At 45.4% G+C, this 24543-nt stretch overlaps 1 protein-coding gene across 1 annotated transcript; it reads left to right on the plus strand.

Moving 5' to 3' along the window:
• Positions 1–4691: 4691 nt before the first annotated feature.
• Positions 4692–24239, plus strand: LOC145356602 (E3 ubiquitin/ISG15 ligase TRIM25-like). Its single transcript, XM_080209410.1, has 7 exons — positions 4692–5270; positions 8282–8377; positions 10364–10597; positions 14556–14724; positions 16203–16241; positions 20108–20161; positions 23151–24239. The coding sequence occupies exons 1-7, from the start codon at positions 4692–4694 to the stop codon at positions 23696–23698; spliced, it is 1719 nt and encodes a 572-aa protein (XP_080065536.1). The 3' UTR covers positions 23699–24239.
• The last annotated feature ends 304 nt before the right edge of the window (positions 24240–24543 follow it).

Below are 24543 nucleotides of genomic sequence, written 5' to 3' on the forward strand. Positions count from 1 at the left end.
GCCCTGTGCATCACAAGGAATCCCATATGTTGTTCATGTGTCCTTCTCTCCTACTTTTCCTGTCTTTTCACATTACAGTTTCTCTATCTCACATCATAGTTGAGATATGTAAGAGGAAGCCATGAGATACCACCTTAGCGATCTTACTGAAGGTGAAGCATCCTTCGATAAATGTTTTTGACGGTGGTGGGGTGTTGCGTTCCACATCAGTAATTGGAAAGTCTGCCTCATATTGATCTCTTGTTTCTCTGACTCTCCGCCAACAGAAATATTGCACATTACAGGCAGCAACTTGGAAATGTATAAGATATTGATTACTCAGTGAGAGACCATGAAATCACAATGTCCCTTGTGTGATTGCTAATGATTGCAAACTGCTGCTTCATCCCCACAATTAGATATCTCCCAGACATCACTATATTCCGAGGAAAGGAGGAAGTCGTGAATGTAATGGACAGGATTGAGAGAGAACTGGAACATTTGTAAGTTTTCCCTTCTGTCCGTAATCAGCGTGGTTTTTGAGGAGTGAGATGTTTCTGAGAGCCCTGAAGTGCATGGACAATTTAAATATCAGCAGCAAGCTTCTGTGGGTTCAAATAAAGAGGATTATGCAGTCAAGCTGTACAAGTGTGGTGATAAACTGTTGGTGAAATTGTCCCCTCCTGTCCTTGGTTCTGTGCTGGGACCAGAAAGTAGGAGTGACTCTTACTGCGGAATAGAGAGGGCTGGTATATACAATCATGTGCTCCCTGCCTCATCATTTATGCATGTGTTGTGGCAGGTTGTACACTCCATGTTTGGGTGTTTAACAGTCCCCGTGACAGGCCTTCATTAAAGATGCTCATACCTGGAAAAGGTTTGAGCAGGAGAAGACAGCAACCTCTGGCTCACCACATTCAGCGATACAATCCTGGTGTACCTCTCTATGATCAGGAGATGCTGGCGTTGGACTGGAATAAATACAGTAAGAAGTCTAACAACACCAGGTTTAAGTCCAACCAGTTTATTTGATAGTAAACTCACAAGCTTTTGGAAACGGTGTTCCTTCGTCAGGTGTGTGGAAGGTTCTGGTCAGAGAAGGGGATATAAAGACACACACAGTTTACAGAATACTGATTAGAATGCGAGTCTTTGCAGCTAACCTGCTATTCAAGTCTTAAAGATGCAGACAATGTGAGTGGAGATAGCATTTGCATAGGTTAAAGAGATGTGTATTGTCTCCAGACAGGACAATAAGTGAAGTAGTGTGACATGAACCCCAGATCCCGGTTGAGACCATCCTCATGCGTACGGAACTTGGCTATCAGTCTCTGTTCAGCGACTCTGCGCTGTCGTGTGTCGTGAAGGCCGCCTTGGAGAACGCTTACCCGAAGATCAGAGGCCGAATGCCCATGACCGCTGAAGTGTTCGCCCACAGGAAGGGAACAGTCTTGCCTGGGGATTGTCGAGCGATGTTCATTCATCCGTTGCCGTAGCGTCTGCATGGTCTCCCCGGTGTACCATGCTTTGAATGGACCTACCTCACGTTCAGTTGATCTTTCTCTACACCCTAGCTATGACTGTAACGCTACATTCTGCACTCTCTCCTTTCCTTCTTTGTGATGGCATGCTTTGTCTGTGCGGTGCGCAAGAAACAATACTTTTCACTGTATACTAATAAATCAAATCAAATTCAAAATAGGCTTGTCGATTGTCAAGCTGGATAAAGTTAGACAGCTTAAGGAGGTGACGTAATTTAAATACAGGGAATGATGTTTTTGTGACTCAGAGCCAACAAAGATCAGACAGATTTGATTGATAGGCGTAGGACACAGGATACATTCAAGTCCTCTAAGATGGGCGGCGAAAAGACTTAAGAATCTGCGATTTGCATGCAGTGTGTGAGCTATTGTAACTAAAGACATTTTCATCAGGTCATTGAAAGGATCTGCTCTGGAATTTAATGTTGAATAACAGCCGATATTTCAGAAGTATTTCTTTAGCTGTGCAGTGTTTGAAACCTGCTGGCGGCGAACAGCCTACACAATTCTTTATTTCATTTGTATGCAATCACTGAAAAAAAAAGTATCGTCTGGCTGCAATAAAACTGGCAGTTTACAGTGTCGATAGTAGGTTACAGATAGTGAGAGGGAAACTGCGAAAGCTCATGAGTTTACTATCAAATAAATCGGTTGGACTTAAACCTGGTGTTGTCAGACTTTTTACTGCAATAAAAGTATCAAATCGAGGGATAGAATGTATTGATATAAATAAAGAACAAAGAACAACACAGCACGGGAAACAGGCCCTTCGGCCCAACGAGCCCGCGCCGCCATTTTAACATTGTGAGTTCCCTCTTCCACCCGTGACCCTTGTCTACGCTTATGGCACTCCACATTGGAAACCAGATTGAGGGGAGACTAATTTAGGGACAATTTGTTACACCCAATCAGCCTAAGAGCACGTCTTTTGGGGTGTGGGAGGAAACTGGAGCACCCGGAGAAAACCCACGCCAGCACGGGGAGAATGTGCAAACTCCCACAGACACCGACCCAAATCCATGTATCTGCACAGCAAACAGTGATAGTCACTGAGCTGTCGTCTTGCCCAGCATCTGGTCCAGTTTATAGACAAAAGAAGATTAGAATTGGTGCTCCGTAGGAATCTGGCACTTTGACCCCTGGTTTATAATTTATCAAATCAAAGCGGCATTTTAAAAATAGTTGCATTCTTTTTGATGATAGAAAAGCAGCTAAGGGAATTAGAACAAAACATTCATAAGTTGCTACAATGGAAATACGATTTGAAAATGAAACTCGGTTAAATACAAATGATAACTTGGTGAGTAAAACGCAATTTTATGTATTACATGGAAGAATAAATTAAGTGTCATTGTCCATAAAATTGACTAAAATATAAATACAAATTGACAAATAATTCAAACCAGAGAGAAAAGTTGACCAGTAGCCAACGCAAAGAAATTTATTTCCTAAATCAAACAAAAGAAGGGAAATTGCTGGGCAAACTCAGCAGATCTAGAGAGAGGAGTCCCACACTTTGAGTGCATGTCTCTTTTGTGCCAGACCTGCTGAACCATAGAACCCTACAGTGCAGAAAGAGGCCCTTCGGCCCATCGAGTCTGCACCGAACACAATCCCATCTAAGCCCTACCCCCATATATTATACCCACTAATCCCCTCTAACCTACACATCCCTGGACACTAAGGGGCAATTTCTTAGCATGGCCAATCAACCTAACCCGCACATCTTTGGACTGTGGGAGGAAACCCACGCAGACATGAGGAGAATGTGCAAACTCCACGTAGACAGTGACCCCAGCCGGGGATCAAACCCAGGACCCTGGAGCTGTGAAGCAGCAGTGCTAATGTGAGAAACACCGCTCACAGTCAAATAATTTAGTCGAGTCAAGTTCCGAAGGAGCAAGGTATTTTATTTAACGTTCTTGCAAGACCGGGTGTCCAAAAGATAGGCACACCCTACATCGAGTTTAAGCAAGCATTTTATACTATTTTACAAGCATATTAATCAATTACACAATATCTTGTTCTCCCCTAATTGGTGGTTCCTGTCCTATCAGTGAGTTGTCGTTCCCCTATTGGCTCACGGTGCCCCACATTCCCGTCCCCTCTACTCCCCTTCCAACCACGTTTCTTGTTATCGCGAGAGTACATATTATAGTGTTTATTCAATCTTCTTACTTGATTAGTTCTCCCATCTGTCTTATCTAAAACTATTTAACATGTCCAGTTCATACCGGCTGTAATCAATCTTCTGCTAACTTAATTACCGACGTCCCGACTATCTCAGTGACTGTCATCCCCCTGTAGTTAAGAGGTATGCTCAGTTGCAAAAGCAACACATCCTGCTTACCATTTGTCTCCTAATCTGGGCCCCCATACGTTCCTCCCACTGCCCATCTGGTGTTATCCCTACCCAATAGGTGGTTTCTTCACTGTCCTTGACCACAGTTCTGCTAGCATCAGCGAATTTTATACTCTGTGTTTGTGATTAAAACCAATTATTGTTCCCATAATGTGGTTTGGCCATGTGTCTGACTATATCCATCTTACCTGACTTTAAGCTATTTTTCTATGGTGTACAGGTATATGTGTTAACAGCATCTTTACCTGCTGTTCACAGCTAATAACCACTGTGCTACCGTTCCTTTATTCATTTTGTTTTCAATTTCCAGCGTTGACACGTAGCCCCAGTAAATTGCCTGGGCTTGTAAAATCTCACCCTGTGTGCTTCCCATCCCCACCCCCTTCCCCCTTATTAGGAAAAGGAGGAAGTGTTGGGAATGAAAGCGAAACTTTGCCTGGGAGGTTCCTGGAACTATTTTGGAGAACGCAGGGCAGTGTGGAGTGGAGAGAGAGGGAGAGGGAGAGAGAGCTGGCTGTTGGAAGATTTGGCTGTAAATTTTGACCTGGGGTTATCAGCTGTCAATGAATTGGGGAGGAGGAGGGAATCCGATCTCCACGGGAAGCAGGGAAAACAGGAACCAAACCAACAGTAAACAAGGGAGGGGTTCACATAGTGTGGCTGTGTCTATGAATCGACAAATTGTCTCGATAAGAACTTGTTCTCCTTGCTGTGCAAGAGCAGACTTGCTGATTTCCCAGGCGAGAATCCTGCCTTGGTTTCCTGTTGGACTTTAACCTGACTTCTTACTGCGTTGGGTCCCCATCGCCATGGCTTCGCCGCTGGGCTCTCAGGATAAGTTTGTCTGTGCCATCTGCCGAGACATCTTCAGCAATCCAGCCACTCTCCCGTGTGGCCACAGCTTCTGCCTGCAGTGTGCGCAGTGTTACTGGGAGCTGAACTCCAGCCCAGACAGATCCAGCTGTCCGCACTGCCTCCAAACCTTCAGCCCCAGGCCCAGCCTGCACAAGAACCTCATCCTGTGTGAAATCCTGGAGGAGCTCAGGTCCAGCGGCAAGCTCTCAGCTGGGGCTGAGGCCGGCCCGGAGGACGTGGCCTGCGATCTCTGCGCCCGCACCAAGCTGAAAGGCAGGAAGTCTTGCTTGGATTGCCTGGTCACCCTCTGCCAGGGCCACCTGGCAGCCCATGAGAAGAGCCCAGCTTTCGGGGACCACACCCTGGTCGAGCCAGTCAGCCAGCTGAAAGTCCAGCAACAGTGTGCGGCGCACGGGAAACCTCTGGATCGGTTCTGTAGGACGGACAGAAGGTGTATTTGTGAGCTGTGTGTCGGCGAGCAACATCTTATTCACGAAACTGTAACTGTGCCAGAGGAAGTGGACAAACGACAGGTAAGGGAATCTAGGCCATAAAACATGATGTGGGTATGCCGGCGTTGGACTGGGGTAAACACAGTAAAAAGTCTGACAACACCAGGTTTTAGTCCAACCGATTTATTTGAGAATAGACTCACAAGCTTTCGGGGTTAGTCCCTTCATCAGGTGAATGGAGAGTTCTGGCCTCAGACAGAGCATATAAAGCACAGACAGTTTAGAGATTACTGATTAGAATGATAAACTGTCTGTGCTCAGAGCATATAAAGCACAGACAGTTTATCATTCTAATCAGTAATCTCTAAACTGTCTGTGCTTTATATGCTCTGAGCACAGACAGTTCATCATTCTAATCTGTAATCTCTAAACTGTCTGTGCTTTATATGCTCTGAGCACAGACAGTTTATCGGGGTTAGTCCCTTCATCAGGTGAATGGAGAGTTCTGGCCTCAGATAGAGCATATAAAGCACAGACAGTTTAGAGATTACTGATTAGAATGATAAACTGTCTGTGCTCAGAGCATATAAAGCACAGATAGTTTAGAGATTACTGATTAGAATGATAAACTGTCTGTACTTTATATGCTCTGTCTGAGGCCAGAACTCTCCATTCACCTGACGAAGGGACTAACCCCGAAAGCTTGTGAGTCTATTCTCAAATAAATAGGTTGGACTAAAACCTGGTGTTGTCAGACTTTTTACCATAAAACATTAGACAGGGATCGTGGGTGGAGAGGGGGGACTGGTGGTGTTGAGATGGCGGCGCATGGGCCTGTTTCCCCGGCTGATTTTTGTTCTTTGTAGGCCTGAGACAGAGACCCAGTTTCAGGGTGGAAGCTATCAATATTGAGAGTTAAAATCCAGATCGTTCCACAGTAATGTTCTTGAATAGTTGTGTGTAGACAGTGAATAGTACATACCCAGAAACCAGTAAACAGGGTACTTGTCTTATCCGAGGGAACGCTTACTGAGTATTTAATACCTTTTTACAGTTTTTTTTTACAGCACAGTGGGTTAGCACTGCTGCTTCACAGCTCCAGGGTCCTGGGTTTGATTCCTGGCTCGGGTCACCGTCTGTGTGGAGTTTGCACATTCTCTTCGTGTCTGCGTGGGTTTCCTCCGGGTGCTCTGGTTTCCTCCCACAACCCAAAGATGTGCGGGTTAGGTTGATTGGTCATGCTAAGAAATTGCCCCTTAGTGTCCAGGGATGCTTAGGTTAGAGGGATTAGTGGGTAAAATATGTAGGGGTTTGGGGGTAGGGCCTGGGAGGGATTGTGGTCAGTGCAGACTTGATGGGCCAAATGGCCTCTTTCTGCACTGTAGGGTTCTATGATTCTATGATCTTTGCTCTGAAAGCACATTACCCAATAAATTTGACATTATCGAAACTAATTCTTGCTTTTCAACAAGTAGAACCTGTGTCCCCTCATCATTCTCATCGGGTAGAGGGCCTGAGCATCTTCAGCGCAGATGAATGGATAGCATCCCAGTCATCCTCAGCGCTGCCTGCGAGGTGTAGGTCAGCAAGCGTAATTTCTAAGTTTTCACCACACATCCCAAAGCTCTTTGAGATACTTTTAAAGTTTGGTCACTATCGTGATCTAAGAAACACAGTCACCTCACACAAACAGCGATGTGATAATGATTAGGTAATATGTTTTTGTGAGGTTGACTGAGGGATAAATATTGGCCGAGACACTGTTCTCCAGTGCCAAAGGATCTTATATATACGCCAAAGGGGTTGTATCAGAGATGAGGGGGTTAGCCTATGAAGAGAGATTAAATAGACTGGGTCTTTACTCGTTGGAGTTTAGAAGGATGAGGGGGGATCTTATAGAGACGTATAAGATAATGAAGGGGATGGATAGGGTAGAGGTAGAGAGATTCTTCCCGCTTAGAAAGGATAGCAGGACTAGGGGGCACAGCCTCAAGATAAGGGGGGGGGGCAGTTTAGAACGGAGTTGAGGAGGAACTTCACTCAAAGGGTGGTGAACCTCTGGAATTCTCTGCCCGTTGAAGTGGTGGAGGCTGCCTCGCTAAATATATTTAAGTCACGGGTAGATAGGTTTCTGATAGACAAGGGAATTAAGGGTTATGGGGAGAAAGTGGGAAAGTGGAACTGAGCCACTTCAGATCAGCCATGATCTTATTGAATGGCGGGGCAGGCTCAAAGGGCTAGATGGCCTACTCCTGCTCCTATTTCTTATGTTCTTATGTTGCTTGAAAGATCGCACCTTTAACAGTGCAGTTTCAGACTAGAGTGTCAGCTGAGGCTTTTGTGTCAAAGTATCAAAGTGGTTTTTGTTAGACAGAAGAAGGTTAAGAGGTGACCTAATTGAGGCATACAAGATGATTAGATAGGGTGGACAGTGAGAGCCTTTTCCCTCGGATGGTGATGGCTAAAATGAGGGGACATAGCTTTAAATTGAGGGGTGGTAATTATAGGACGGATGTCAGAGGTAGGTTCTTTACTCAGAGAGTAGTAAGGGTGTGGAATGTCCTGCCTGCAGCAGTTATGGACTCGCCAACTTTAAGGGCGTTCAAATGGTCAGTGGATAGGCATATGGATAACATTGGAATAGTTTAGGTTAGAGGGTCATTAGATTGGTTCCACTGGTCGGCGCAACATCGAGGGCCGAAGGGCCTGTACTGCGCTGGAATGTTCTATCTGGAGTGGAACAAGAACTCACAATCTTCCCGACACTGGATCGAGGGGGCTGACTCAGGGTTGACACAAATGAAGAGGAGGAATTAGGACCTGTGTCAAAATGTTAGGATTAAGGAGAGACTTTAAAAAGATGGCTTGGGAAGGGAATTCCAGATCCTGGGGCTCAGGAAGCTGATGGCAAAGGTGGGGCAATAACAATCTAAGATCCGCAAGAGGCCAGAATTGGAGAACTGAAAGATCCTGGAGTGTAGTAGAGTTTGAGGATTGTATGGAGATGGGGGAGTTTGAAACATTTGGGTGTAATTCAGGCAACCTCACGGTAGGTTATTAATCGCATGTGGGGTTTTTTTTTCCCCTTCTAGAAACTGATTCTCCAGGAGTTATCTCGTCACAAACAACAGCTACAAAACGCATTAGCAGAGACCAATAATCTTCAGCTAAAAGCTGACTCAATTAAGGTAAGCACATTGGTAATTCTGGACTTCATAAAAACACAAATGAGGGGGGAATTTCTGCACTCACAGGGCCACGCATCTGATGAATACCCTACCCCAGAGTGCAGTGGACACCGGAACACTAAACAAATTTAAGGAGATGGATAGATGGGCTTTTAATTAGTAACGGGATGAAGCGTGATGGGGAGTGGGCAGGGAGATGGAGATGAGGCTGAGATGAGAACAGCCCTTGAATGGAAGAGCAGGCTCGAGGGGCTGGATGGCCTGTTTCAGCTCCTAGTTCTTAGGTTCTTCTAAAACAATGAGATTTTCTCCAGATAGACCATAGGAGTAGGACAAGGCCATTCAGTCCCTTGAGGCTGTTCTGCTACTCAGTTAGATGGTTTCATCTGCTTTGGTTCCACATTCTTTAAGAGCATTGGCTAACAAAAATCTATGCATCTGAACTTTTACTTCATCTCAAAATGTTTTGGAGCGTGGAGTTCCCGATTCCCACTTTGTGTGAAGAAATGTCTCCTGACACCATCCTAGATGCCGATCTTGGGTTCATGTCGCACTATCTGTAACCCCCGTGACTTGCCTGGGTTTGTAAAACCTCACTTACTGTCCTGTCTGGAGACAATACACATCTCTTTAACCTGTGCCTAATGCTCCTTCCACTCACATTGTCGGCATCTTTAAGACTTGAATAGCAGGTTAAGTGTAAAGACTCGCATTCTAATCAGTAATCTGTAGAGCGGCACGGTAGCACAGTGGTTAGCACCGCTGCTTCACAGCTCCAGGGACCTGGGTTCGATTCCTGGCCTGGGTCGCTGTCTGTGTGGAGTTTGCACATTCTCCTTGTGTCTGCGTGGGTTTCCTCTGGGTGCTCTGGTTTCCTCCCACAGTCCAAAGATGTGCGGGTTAGGTTGATTGGCCATGCTAAAATTACCTGTTAGAGTCCAGGGATGTGTAGGTTAGAGGGATTAGCAGGTAACCGTGTAGGGATGTGGGGTTAGGTCCTGGGTAGGATTATGGTCTGTGTAGACTCGATGGGCCGAAGGGCCTTTTTCTGCACTGTACGGTTCTATGATCTAAACCGAGTGTGCTGTTATATGCTCTGTCTGAGGCCAGAACTCTCCATTCACCTGATGAAGGGCAAACTCTGAAAGCTTGTGAGTTTACTATCAAATAAATAGGTTGGACTTTAACCTGGTGTTGTCAGACTTCTTACTGTGTTTACCCCAGTCCAACGCCAGCATCTCCACATCATCATCTTAAATGCCCAGACCAAAACTTGAAGTTTATGCTTATCCTGGTCTCCCCCACCAAAGTAAATAGTTTCTCTTTATCTGGCTGACACAGTGCTTAGCACTGCTGCATCACAGCTCCAGGGACCCAGGTTCAAATCTTGCCTTGGGTCACTGCGCGGAGCCTGCACCTTCTCCCCGTGTCTGCGTGGGTTTCCTCCGGGTGCTCTGGTTTCCTCCCACAGTCCAAAGATGCGCCGGTTAGGCGGATTGGCCATGCTAAATGCACAGGGTTATAGGGATAGGGTTGCGGGGTTAGGGTGGGGAGGGGGTTAAGACCTGGATGAAATGTTCTGTCGGAGAGTCAGTGCAGACTCAATGGGCTGAATGGCCTCTTTCTGCTCAGTAGGTATTCTACAATTCTATGGAATCTATCAAATCTTCCAAATTATTTTGCACATCGCCAATTTCCATCACTCTATCAGTGTTGGCTGTGTCTTGAGCTGCTGAGTCCCACAACTGGATTTGCTCCCTAAACTCCTTTTTATCTCTCTTTCTCCTGTGTTTGGTGTGAAATTTTATTTGTTAATCCACCGTGGAGTGATTTGTCATGTTTGGCTATGTTAATGATACCTCATAATCACAAGTTGTTGCTGAACCTCTCAGTCCGATGATCTTTAATAGTTAAGGCAGCGTGAATCTAATCAATGCGGCCTGTCCTCATTCGGGAATGTTGCCAATTTTCCTCTGTTGTTAATAGAATTCCGCAGAGGGGGTGAGAACTGAAATCACCGAGAAACTCGCTGCCATGATCCAAGCCGTGGAAGCAGTCCACAGGGAAGCGATTGGGCTGGTTAATAATGACGAGCAGGTGGCACTGCGCCAGGTCGACAGCATCAGGAGCCAACTCCAACAGAGGGGTGCTGAACTCAGCAGGAATGAGAATCAGCTGAGCTCCCTGCTGAAGATCGATCACCAACTCATCTTTCTGCAGGTAAGGACATCATTTCACATTTGTTGCTGGGGCTGGTGTCCCGAGGGAGATGTCCAGTTGTCCAGGGATGCTAAGAGCGGGATGTCCAGTTGTCCAGGGATGCCAAGAGCGGGATGTCCAGTTGTCCAGAGATGCTAAGAGAAGGATGTCCAGTTGTCCAGGGATGCTAAGAGAAGGATGTCCAGTTGTCCAGAGATGCTAAGAGAAGGATGTCCAGTTGTCCAGAGATGCTAAGAGAAGGATGTCCAGTTGTCCAGAGATGCTAAGAGAAGGATGTCCAGTTGTCTAGAGATGCTAAGAGAAGGATGTCCAGTTGTCTAGAGATGCTAAGAGAAGGATGTCCAGTTGTCCAGAGATGCTAAGAGAAGGATGTCCAGACATGTCCAGATGTCCAGAGAAAAATGTCCATTTGTTCAGGACATCATGTTCTTCCACTGAGGGCTGAAGGTTGGGAATCTGTTTCATGTTTGCCGGGCGGGATTCTCTGATCTTGTTCACCCCACTCCCCTGCTGCCAGCAAGAACGGAGAATTTTGTATTCCAACCAAAACTCCTTTCACTCCCAGTCACCGGCGAGATCAGAGATTTCCGGCGATCAGCCTTTGCTTTTCCATTTGTTAATTTTCCATAAGTTATTTCCATCAAACAGCTATCTCATTGAGGGCCAGATATTCATCAAGGAAAAGTGGGATTGGGAAATTTTGTAGGATCAAGGATTCCATCTTGATTTTGGAAGAGCCTTGCTATGATCCTGATAGAGATCAGCATTGTTTTCTTTAGAATCTGGGTGCTCATATTTATTTAAAGAATAAAGATACAAGCTTACTACATAAAAATCATGAATGCTAATACATACATTCTATCTTAAATAGTGAAATTACAGATAATAAAAGTACAATGCACTCAGTTACTTACAATCTAAACTAATTTTTAACTCCAGTTGCCATCTATATATTCACGTACTGGCTGTGGTTTCTTGGATTTTCCATTTGCTTTTGTAAGGCTGTCCCTTCACATCTCCTCTAACCATCCTACAATGTTATACTCTTATTCAACACTTTTCTTAGGGGTAAGTTTTTCACTCAGAGGGTGGTGAGTGAGTGGAATCGGCTGCCGTCGGTGGTGGTGGAGGCGAACTCGCTGGGGTCTTTTAAAAGACTTCTGGATGAGTATGTGGGATTTAATGGGATTGGGAGTTACAGATAGTTCTATGGCCTGGTAGGTATGGATGTGACCGGCGCAACTTGTGGGCCGAAGGGCCTGGTTGTGCTGTAGTGTTCTATGTTAACACAGACCGCACAGCATCTTCAGCATGTCCACCTTCCTGGTTTAAACATTCTTTACCTTTGATGTTCACTCTCAAGTGAATAGTTGTATCTAAAACTTTTTCTGTCTCTCCTTCTCGCCCACTCTCAGTTTGGCTCTATCAGAAGTTCAATTCTTTGGGAGTTCTTCAGTCAGCAAGAGGGTTAAACTATTTTAACCAAAACACAAAGTTTCACCTTACTTCCATGGCTGTAATTCAAACCTAGAACCCAATCTTATGTTTCAAAAGACATCCTTTGATTACATTTCAAATTTTGCTGAGTATACAGCTGCAGTGACCTGCACCACATTAGGAATCTTGATTTAAGAGAGAGCTTGCCTTTCTCAGATATTTTTTAAAAAAGCTTCTGGTATTTTTACTTCCCTCTCAGTAACAAATTCAAGGTCTGTCTTTTGAGCTCTCGCCTTGTTGGTTTGCACCATGGCCCCGTCGTCTTATTGACCCATTTTCGATTACAAAAATCAGAGGCTCGGAGGCATCTCCCTTCAGCTTCTCGCTCACCTTGTCTGGTCCACTTTACTTTGGGCTGGGATTTCACTCTTTAAATCAGTTGGCAAATACTCGCGCACTGTAATTCTGCCACAGTTTTTCCTGGCCTGAATAAATCCCAACCCATCGCCAATCTGTTATGGGGCTGTCATGATGTTTCTCCTACTGTAGTTCAAACTATCGTTTCCCTTAAGTAGCCAGACAAAGTCATACAGTGATTTAAGGTGATTTATTACTATAGCTAAAAGACCCTGACTAAATCTTGAAGACCAGAGTGCAGAATTCAGAAATATACAAACAATTACAGTTTCAAATTTGATTACAAGTAATTGGCATATACCAATAAAAGCATAGGAGTTATCTCTGTCCACTCACAATTATTGATTAAGGTTACATCATGCATGCACAAGGGTATAATGTCCAATGAAAAGTTGTGCATGTTATATCATCAAGCAATCATAGGTCTTTCTCTGACCAAAGGGATATCAACCTCCCTTTCCATTGTTGCTTGTTCTTATGAGCAAACATGAGCTACAGCTGCACATCATTTAATTCAATGGTCCTTGACTCTCATCTGGGTTTAATCAAGACTTGTGGTTTTTGCATGGCTTTCCCTGTGTGACTGAAATACAGCTTGCAGCTCATGTGATTTTTAAACTTGTGTGATTATTTACCATTTCACTCACCTAATTTGCACTCGGTGCATAACCAATAAACCAGAGTCTACACAGTTTGCTATAAGTTCTCATGTAATAGAAAGAAAATAGCCATTCAGAATTGTCCCTTCTCCAGAAACCTGTCAATGAGTAATAAGTAGGGAAATCCCATTGTAAACACCTTTTAGTCTATTTCACACCTCTTAATCTTCTCCAAACAAACACAGAGGCATGGCAAGACCACTTTAAAGATAAAGATCCAGTTATCGCAAGGTATTAAAGCTGTCAGTCAAACAAAGCTAACCCGCTCCCTTTGCAGCTGTGTGAACAGATTCTTGCTGGACTGAGTCGGCTAGTCATTCCTGTATTTATATTTGATGTGAATGAGTCAGTCCCTCAAGTGTTTACTGATAATTCCACTCAATGAGCTCAACTATTCTCGTGAGAGTGAAATGACTGGGTGGAGCATAAGTATCAGCGCACAGCACTTAACTCGAAACGCTTGTTTCTGTCTTGTTAAATCTCTGCAACTCTATAGATTTGAGAAGCTGTCACGAGAATGTTTAATAGAGATGTTTCGTATTTTGTTTCCCACGTACCCTGATCAAATCGAACGGTTTATTCTGGGGTAAGGGTTCCTGGCATCTCCACCTGTCCAGCCTGAAAAGTAAGACCAGTCCCACACTAGATGGATAGGTCAGTGTTCTTGGGGCTATTGAGGATGGGGCAGTGTTACTCAAACTCCAGGAAGAAATAGGGAGAAAGGGCAGTGCAGTCAGTGTTAGTCCTGAAATTGAATTTAAGCTGATGGTGTGATTTACAAAGAACAAAGAACAACACAGCACAGGAAACAGGCCCTTCGGCCCGACAAGCCCACGCCGCCCATTTTAACACTCCGTAGGTGCCTCATTCCAATCCTTCTTCTATCTATGACTTTTGTCTACGCCTCTTGGACTCCATAATAAAGGGGTGTAAATTTAGAGCATTATATGTGCGCCAGATTAAGGGAAGTCTAATTTAGGGACAGTTTGTTAACACCAATCAGCCTAAGAGCACGTTTTTGGGCTGTGGGAGGAAACCGGAGCACCCGGAGAAAACCCACGCAGACACAGGGAGAATGTGCAAACTCCCACAGACACCGACCCAAATCGGAGATCCGACCCGGCTCCCTCCAACGGCACAGCAAACAGTGATAGTCACTGAGCTGTCGTGTTATCCATTGTGCTTTGTTCACCACAGAGGGTGGTGAATCTCTGGAATTCTCTGCCCGTTGAAGTGGTGGAGGCTACCTCGTTGAATATGTTTAAGTCACAGGTAGATAGGTTTCTGATAGACAAGGGAATTAAGGGTTATGGGGAGAAAGCGGGAAAGTGGAACTGATCCACTTCAGATCAGCCATGATCTTATTGAATGGCGGGGCAGGCTCGAAGGGCTAGATGGCCTACTCCTGCTCCTATTTCTTACGTTCTTATGTTTATCCCTGATAGGAATCCAGTTGTTTAAAAGCAAGCGTGCAACCTCTGGATTTCCCACAACTGAAGACAGATGTCAAGTCCACAATGGCTCAGATCAACGCAGCTGTCACAGAACTTGCCACATGGGTCGAACAGCGAACGCAGCTGTTCTCCAAGCAAATCCTCAAAAAACGGAACAGCGGTTAGTGATTTCATACACTGTTTCAACGTATTACTGTTTCAGCAATATGGATAAGGCAAGTGACTATTATCTAAAGAGTAGGTGGGACTTTGCACAATGGTCAGCACCGCTGCCTCACAGCACCAGGGACCCTGGTTTTGATTCCCAGTTTCGGTCACCATCTGCGTGGAGTTTGTGCATTCTCCCCGTGTCTGCGTGGGTTTCCTCCGGGTGCTCCAGTTTCCTCCCACTGTCCAAAGATTAGGTGGATTGGCCACAGACCCAAGGCCAGACTTGTACTCGAATCCCTGGCATTGTGAGGCTGAATAATCATAGAATACCGTACAGAAAGAGGCCATTTGGCCTATCAAGTCTGTACCAACCACAATCCCACCCAGGCTCTATCCCCATAACCTCACACATTTACCCTGCTATTCCCTCTGACACTCGGGTCAGTTTAGCGTGGCCAATCAACCTAACCTGCACATCATTGGACTGTGGGAGGAGACTGGAGCACACGGAGGAAACCCACGCAGACACGGGGAGAATGTACAGGCTCCTGTGCAGACTTTTGATGACCTGAGGCTGGAATTGAACCTTGGTCCCTGGCGCTGCGAGGCAGCAATGCTCATTACTATGTCACCTTTTAAAGAGATAGGTGTAATTTATAGAACTCCGACAGCACAGGAATTAACTTTTCATTGCCTCAATAAAATCACCACTCTTAATTTGAGAAAAAATCTAAAGGAATTTAAGTCATGAAACTTAAATCCATCTGAAAAGGTTTGGGAACCACATATGAAATGTTAGGGTGGCATACAGTCCCCGGGCTGCAGGTCGAAGAACTGCGGCTAAATCTGGAACTTCGTTATGCCATTGAAGCCTAGATGCAGAGACCAAAACCTGTGTTGCAAACAGTCCTGATCAACATCTGACCCGAGACTGGATACGGAAAATTTTCACACGTCCTAGGCAGCCAGCTAAAACGGGTGTGTTTTCCCTTGGGAGCAATAGGTCGATAGGTTTCTCTCCCTATTATGTACATATAATATGTATATTATAGGTAATAGAACCTATTGTGTATTATGGACTAGAGGACACAGCCTCAAGATAAGGGGGGGGTGCAGTTTAGAACAGAGTTGAGGAGGAACTTCTTCACTCAAAGGGTGGTGAATCTCTGGAATTCTCTGCCCGTTGAAGTGGTGGAGGCTACCTCATTAAATATATTGAAGACACGGGTAGATAGGTTTTTGGTAGGCAAGGGAATTAAGGGTTACGGGGAGAAAGCGGGAAAGTGGAACTGATCCACTTCAGATCAGCCATGATCTTATTGAATGGCGGGGCAGGCTCCAAGGGCTAGATGGCCAACTCCTGCTCCTATTTCTTATGTTCTCAGTATTGAAATGATAAATGAAGTAAATGGAACAATGTAACTTGCTGAAGATCACTGTGGAAATTAGCCTTCAATGATTTCTCCTCACTATGTTTGCTTTGTGTAGAACATCCAAAGGTGAAGAATAGTGAAGAGTTCATATTTTGTAAGTATTTTTGATTCTACACTAAGTCCAGATGTGACTTGTCAGTTGTTATATGTTCCAAATCAACAGGTTCTTCACTGAAACTCTATTGAAACGGGGCTTTTACTTGCTGGCTTCATTAGACCAGAGACACAAGACAGATCCTCCTTGCCAACCTCACACATGCTGTCTTCAGTGTGAGACTGGGTTAAAATTGGCCCTGCTGCTCCCAGTATTGCTAACACATTAAGGCAAGCTCTGGGTATGAACAGTGTCCCTCTGCTGCAGACAGCAGCTGCCCCGGAGAGGCTGAAAATATGGTTCTGAGACATCATCAACAGATATTAGGTCAGATACCAAATCTTGAACGAAAGGTAGATTTTGCAGAGTGTCTTAAAGGAGAGAAAGGTATCAAGGCAAAGAGACGGAAGGAAGAAATGGCAATGTTCTCAGCAATGACTGAAGCCATTTAAAGAAGGCGCATGATTGGAAGACATGAATGGAGCCAGGTAAGCCAACTGGACAACAGGGCAAGAGGTGTTGGAGGGTGGTTGTGTAATCAGGCAAGTCAAAAACTTTCAGACAGGTTGAGAAGTACGAGAAGGGAAAGTTTACCTTTGTCACAATCACATAGGATGCCCTGTGTTACTTTGTTAAGAGCTGCGTCAGCACGGTGAAACAGGCACTGATACGAGGGATCCAAGCGCGGAGTTCTGGGATTTGGGAAAGGACAATGTTTGTACACCTGAGGGACGAAAGGGAAATTGGAGATGGAGCAGTAGTTGGCAAGAATGGAGTGGTCAAGGGAGGAGAGAGGTGATGATGCAGTTTTGAGGGAGAACCAGACAGTATCAGTTAACAAGGGAGACAGGATGGGAGACTGGGTGATTGCAGTTTAATGACAACTTAATAGAGATTTTGGAAACTAAAGAAAAATATGAATCCTGGTAGGGCAAGAAGGCGACCAGGATGAGAAGGTAATTCACCAATACTCCAATACTGACCGATTTCCCCAATAGAACATTATATAGTCATATTAACAGCACAAATTGCAAATCAACTTGTCAGCTTTTGATTTGTGTACTATTTATTGTAACAAATAACTCAATCAGGTTCCTAAAATTTATAAAGCTTCAAGTAAGGTTTATTTATTAGTGTCACAGTAAGCTTACATTAACACTGCAATGAAGTGACTGTGATTGGTATGTGGCCTGAATAACTCAGAAGAGGCAGTTGGCAGTGCCCAATTTGGACTTTAAAGAAGCCATTGGAATAGTTTTATTGCTGGAGATCGCTGTAGAAGGGGTCCCTGAGCTATGGGGGTGCGGGGGGCAGGCAACAATATCCTCCAGCGAGGGGCGGGGGAGGCACCTCCTGTAATCAGTCCTCAATGAGAGAGCTTGTGTAAACCAAATGTTAAAGGGCCCTCACGATATTGGAGCCCTAATATCACCACCAGGTAGCCAAAGAAAGGCCATGACAATGCAAGAGAAAACATATTCCAGAGAGGTGCAGGTGGATCGCTGTAAAGGAACACCTGGACTATCTCAGGGGCAGGGATTCCACACCTGAGCAGGTCTCACAAGTGGCCATGGAGATGGTCACTTTCAGTATCAGTCCTCAGCTTGAAGCTGACTCCACGTTGTCCCTCTGGATAGAATCATAGAACCCTACAGTGCGGAAAGAGGCCCTTCAGCCCATCGAGTCTGCACCGAACACAATCCCACCCAGGCCCTACCCCCACATCCCTACACATTATACCCACTAATCCCCTCTAACCTACACATCCCTGGACACTAAGGGGCAATTTCTTAGCATGGCCAATCAACCTAACCCGCACATCTTTGGAAGGAAACGAGGGTACCCGGAGGAAACCCACGCAGACACGAGGAGAATGTGCAAACTCCACACGGACTGTGACCCAAGCCGGGAATCGAACCCAGGACCCTGGAGCTGTGAAGCAGCAGTGCTAACCCACTGTGCTACTGTGCCGCCCTGTCTGAAGGCACAGTCTGAAGTTTGAAGGCACAGACTCGGAGATGGGAGCTGAGGAAGTGGACGTCCAGACTGAAATGGAGGTTGAGGAGGAACCCGCGTCGCTGACCCTGCGACACTCCCTCTGGAAACACGGGTCCCCCTCTCGGTTTGCACTGTCTGACCCAGCCCCACCTTCAACAGACCTCAGACCAATCGCTAAACAACAGGAAGGAACTTCTCACCGTGGGGACACTGAGGGGGGAGTGGACTGAAGTGGGGGGGGGGGAGGGATGTTATGACAGGAAGTGACAATTCCATGGATAGGATCTGGTTTGTAAAAGATAGCTGTGGTCTGGCCTGTGTTATTGTAGAATCCCCACAGTGCAGAAGGAGGCCATTTGGCCCATCGGGCCTGTACCGACAACAGTCCCATCCAGGCCCTATTCCCATAACCTCACACTTGCTAATCCCCCTGACACCAAGTTCAATTTAGCATGGTCAATCAGCCCGACTCGCACACCTTTGGACTGTGGGAGTCCACACAGACACGGGGAGAAAGTGCAAACCCCACGTAGACAGTGACCCAAGGCTGGAATTGAACCCGGGTCCCTGGCAGAGTGAGGCAGCAGTGCTAACCACCATGCCGCCTGGGCTGATTCTCTACACAGAGTTTGTGCATCCCAGCAAAAGACTTGATGTACAGTAACATTGATGGGATTATCTTCAACACCTTCGCTTTTCTCTGCTTTGGCTTCTCACTGTAGACAAATCCTGGCGCAGCACTAAAAGAAAATGCCACTAAAGTTAGAAGAGAAATTCCGATTCTGCAAGGGCAGAAAGAACATTTAAAACGGGTGGTCTGGCTCTTCGGACGTGATCCCAAACAGATCCCTGGGATCATTATGGAGCAAGCAGGGCCAGTATCTTACAAGGTTAAAGTCGAGGGTAGAACCTCAAAGAAAGGTTCATTGATAGATCTCCCCATGGGCTTCATGGTGTACAAACCCCCTTATCGAGTGAGTGGAGGTTTGCCCATTGCGATGTGATCAATGGGGGGGTGTTAAAACCTGTTGCTGTAACCCAGACTGTTGTTGGGAGGCCCCGGGGTACAGTCTTACCAGCTGTAAGGCACAGGCACAGCACTTTCTTTGGCTTCCAACAAAAGGCTTCTGGTGATGGGAAACTGGGCAAGGCTGAATTACTACGGCACGGTAGCACAGTGGGTAGCACTGCTGCTTCACAGCTCTAGGGACCTGGGTTCGAATTCCATGCTCGGGTCACTATCTGTGTGGAGTTTGCACATTCTCCTTGTGTCTGTGTGGGTTTCCTCCGGGTGCTCTGGTTTCCTCCCACAGTCCAAAGATGTGCGAGTTAGGTGGATTGGCTGTGCTAAAATTGCCCCTTAGTGTCCTGGGATGTGTAGGTTAGAGGGATTAGTGGGTAAATGTGTAGGGATATGGGGGTAGGGTCAGGGTGGGATTGTGGTCAGTGCAGACTCAATGGGCCGAAGGGCCTCTTTGTGCATTGTAGGGTTCTACGGTTTTTACTAAGTCTGCCCCTGTCCATCACTGAGAGACGAGCAACTTGAATTTTTGGCTTTCAGGGATAGGTGAACAGCCGGTCAAGCGACAATAAGCATCTGGAAGCTTGGCTAAATAATTGGAAATGGGCCTAATTTTGGGTCAGTCCTGGGCAGTTCCGATTCTGGACCCAAAGAGATTTCCCCTCACCACCTCCTGGTCTTTACCCAGGGAGTAACTTCAACCCTCAGAGCAAATTATTCTATTGATATCTCTCCTTATTGATCTATTTAATGTGTTTAATGAGATGTTAAATAAAATAGAAATGTGTGCCTGCAGCTACCTGTAGGATCTCACTGATTTTTGTCTTATTGTGTTTACTTTGTACAGCCACTCAAATCAAGAACATACCCAAGACCGTCTCTAGAACATATTACTTACAGTGTAAGTGTTCCTGACCAGTGCTGTGTTTTGTTCAATGATGGTTTACATTCTGTTCGATTTGCCAAATCCGCAAATAGTTCACAGGAAGTGCTTTGGAGCAACACTTCCACTTCCTGGTTCAACTCAGTCTGAAATGTGGACTGTCGGAACGACTGGAAGAAGCTGTTGTGGAATTAAGTGGCCAAAATGATCCAGATTTTCCTGCTGGCCAAATCGCATGGTCCCTCGAATGGCAAACACAGCAACCGTTCCCTGGTGGTGGGAGGTACAAAACTCCAGGCTCGAGCACAAACAGTTAGGCCCGCCCTGCGGTACTACCCTACCCGAACATCTTGATAACATTTTTGATTTTGTGTGCACCCAGTGCTCTCAATTTCAACTTGACATCAATAGTACTAATTTTTTTTTTTGTTTTTATTCCAATCAAATCCAATTCAGAGTCGTTGGGCCTGTTTCCCGTGCTGGGTTGTTCTTTGTTCTTTGTTGTTTGTTCAACAAGTTGAGACATTCCCAATCCAAGTTGGCAAGACAGGGCTCTCACCTCCTGTCTTGGGCTTGACCTACAGGATCCAAGCTGATTGGAGCAGGCATAGCTCCTCCTCCAAGGCTTGATCTCATTTGCATCTTAGGCCGAGATGCCACTTTTAAAAATTGCTTCAAATGAAGTTGAAATATAACCTAACACTACACTTGATCTTAGCCAAAAGGCTTGAGAAGCTGACATCAATAGTTCTGATTTGGATCGAATTTGATACCATGTTTGGTAGCTCACTCAAATCATCCCCATGTTCTCAAATCTGGTCAGCACCAGCAATAACTACCACTAAAGTCACACTAATCCCATTTTCCAGCCCTTGTCCCATATCCTTGAATGTTATGATGTTTCAAGTGCTCATCCAAATATTTTTTCATAGGTTGTAAATTTTCCAGCCTCCACTACCTTCCCAGAGAGCAAATTCCAGACTCCCACCACCCTCTGAGTGAAAAACCTTTCTCTCAAACCTCCTCTGAATCTCCTGTCCCTCACCCTATGCCCCCTCATGATTGACCTCTCAACCGAGGGGAATGGCTGCTTCCTATTCACCCTGTCCAAACCTCTCCTAGTCTTATACGCCTCAGTCACATTCCCCACCCTCAGCCATCACTGCTCTAAAGAAAATAATAAGAAGGCTCACAACACCAGGTTCAAGTCCAACAGGTTTACTTGGTAGCAAATGCCACCAGCTTTCAAAGCGCTGCTCTCCACTCACCTGACGAAGGAGCAGCGCTCCGAAAGCTAGTGGCGTTTGCTACCAAATAAACCTGTTCGACTTCAACCTGGTGTTGAGAGAATTCTTACTGTGTTTACCCCAGTCTTACACCAGCATCTCCACATCTAAAGAAAACAATCCAAGCCTATCTATTCTCTCCTTTATAGCTCAAACACTCCATCCCAGGCAACATCCTGGTGAATGTCCTCTTTACACCCTCTAGTTGCTCACACTTTTCCTATAGTGAGATAACTGGAACTGTACACAGTGCTCCAGCTGTGACCTAACCAATGTTCTATACAGCTCCAACATTACTTCCTCGCTCATATAGTCTATGCCACAACTGATAAAAGCAAGTGTCTCCATATGCCTTCTTAATATCCTATTCACTTGTTTGGCTGTCTTCAAGGATCTGTGAATAATTATCCCAAGATCCCTCAACATTTCCTACATTACAACACTGACTACACTTCAAAAGTGACTTCATCGGCTGTTAGACTCTTGAAGAAAAGTGCATGATAAATACAAGTCTTCCTTTTCCTCACCCCAGTCTTAAACGGTCAAACCCTTAACCTGAGACTATTCATTCTAGAATCTCTGGCCGGGAAATTTTATAGGTTTCAATGAGATGTCTTCTCATTTTAATGCATTCCAGAGAGTACAGGGATCTCACACAACGACATTGCCAATTATTCCTTTCTCATTACACAATACCCAGTCTAGGATGGCTTGCTCGCTAGGTGCTTCCCCAGTGTACTGGTCCAGAAAACCATCCAGGAATTCCTCCTCGACGATATTGCGGCTAATTTGATTTGCCCAACCCGTACGCAGATTAACATCGCCCACAAGTACAGATCTTCCCTTTTCACGTGCATCTCTAATTTCCTGTTAAATGCCATCTCCAAAATCACCAGCTTAGGGGTCCATAGACAACCCCTACTCATGCTTTTTGCCCCTCGGTATTTCTCAGCTCTACCCACACAGATTCCACACTGTTGGAGTGAATATCCTTCCTCAGTGTGATGTTAATTGTCTCTTTAACCAGCAATGTAATTCCACTGCCTTTACCTTTTTTGTCTATCCTTCCTAAATTCTGAATACTCTTGGAAGTTCAGTTCCCATCCCTGGTCACCCTGCAACCACGTATCCATAATCCCGGTTATATCATTCCCGTTTACAACTGTTTGTGTAACTAATTCATCCACTTTGCTATGAATGCTCTGAGTGTTAAGTGTTGGGCGACACGGTAGCACAGTGGGTTAGCACTGCTACTTCACAGCTCTAGGGTCCCGGGTTCGATTCCCGGCTCGGGTCGCTGTCTGTGTGGAGTTTGCACATTCTCCTCGTGTCTGTGCGGGTTTCCTCTGGGTGCTCCGGTTTCCTCCCACACCCCAAGGATGTGCTCTTAGGGTGATTGGTGTAACAAATTGTCCCTAAATTAGTCTCCCCTCAATCTGGTTTCCGATGGGGGTACCATAAGCATAGACATGGGTCAAGGGTGGAGGAGGAAAAACACATTGTTAAGATGGCGGCCCGGGCTCGTTGGACCGAAGGGCCTGTTTCCCGTGCTGTGTTGTTCTTTGATGTGAGTGATACAGTTTTTCTCAAATCCCCTCCTGCCCCTTATCCTAAATCCATGCCCCCTCGCGAGGGGAGCCTAAGAGGAATCGCGACTCCGATCTGTCTTTTCAAACACGTGTTGTAACAAAGGGATTTCCTTTCTTTCATTGTCTTCACAGATGCTGGAAGACTCCGATTCAATTTAAACTCTGCAAACGGCTGTCTTCACTTCTCTAACAGGTATCAGGCAGTGTGGTATTCAACACCAATAAATTACCCTGATCACCCAGACAGATTTGATCAGCAACCACAAATCCTGTGTGACTCTGTCTGGATCGGCAACTTCAGTCGTAGATATTTTGAATTTGAATTGTTCAAAAATCAGAGGAGTGACCATATTTGCGTGGGCATCACACACTCTGATATTGAAAGAAAAGGCATTAGCCTTTCCTCTGTGCTGGGTAGGTATAACCAGTCCTGGTGTTTAGATTTGCACCTAACACCACGCGATACTTTCTTAATCTTTGAGAATGGAGTCGAATCTGACGTACCAAGTGTGAGCTACAACAGGATTGGAATGTTTCTGGACAATCGGAGCTTGTCGTTTTACAGTGTGACAGACACACTGACCCTAATCCACAAATTTACAAATATAAATACACAGACAGCCTATCCTGCTTTTCGAATGGGAGCTGGAACAGCCCTGAGACTCTGTCAACTTTGCTAAAGACTAGTTTCTACAACTGAGAGTCCTGTATCGAATGCCTTTGGATAGAATGTAACTCCGACACCCAGTGGCCATTGATGACTCGTTTAGTTTAAGGAATTTGGACAGTTGCATTCACGACCAGCGCTCACAAGTGCGGCGCTGACGGGGTTTGAATTTGTAAGTGGGCGGCTGGGCGATGCCTGTGCGCCTCTAAGCTGTGGGAGGGGAGAGAGGTACAGTGATCCTCATGGGAATGCAAGATCCCCCCTGAGCCACATGCCACCCTGATTTGGAAATAGACAGATACATTGTATTTACAAGCTATGTTCTGTATCAAGTGTTCACACTAATTCAACATTATAATGAAGCAAGTGTAAGGTGATTGAGATTGGTAGATGCTAATTGTAATCAAATTTGAAACTATAATTGCGTATGTATCTCTGAATTCTGCATTCTGGTTAGTTACAGGCTGTGACCTGCCAGTTTCTGAGCTACGTAACTTGATTAAACAACTGCTTAAGAGAGCTCCGTGTCTTGGTCTGGTTACTTGAAGGATAAAGTTGTGATCAATTAAAAAACTGGACATCAAAGCCCGCAACACTTTTCTATTAAACATCTTCAAAGAGTTGACAATAGTTAGTTTCAATATTGTTAACAATATACTGGCGCAGATTATCCTCTAGATAACTAGCTTAATATAATAACAAACTAGCATTGCCTAAGAACCTGGACAGTCTGTTATGATATGTGCATATGGTTGGCCAGACTGACATTTATCGTCTGTTCCTCCAGGTGGCGGGAGAAAGTGTTGGTCAGCTGTCTTCTCAAACCACTTGAATTGATATACCGACAATGCTCTTAGG

The sequence above is a fragment of the Carcharhinus amblyrhynchos genome, chromosome 21 (genome assembly GCF_965287045.1).
Source record: "Carcharhinus amblyrhynchos chromosome 21, sCarAmb.v2.hapA, whole genome shotgun sequence".
Lineage (NCBI taxonomy): Eukaryota > Metazoa > Chordata > Chondrichthyes > Carcharhiniformes > Carcharhinidae > Carcharhinus > Carcharhinus amblyrhynchos.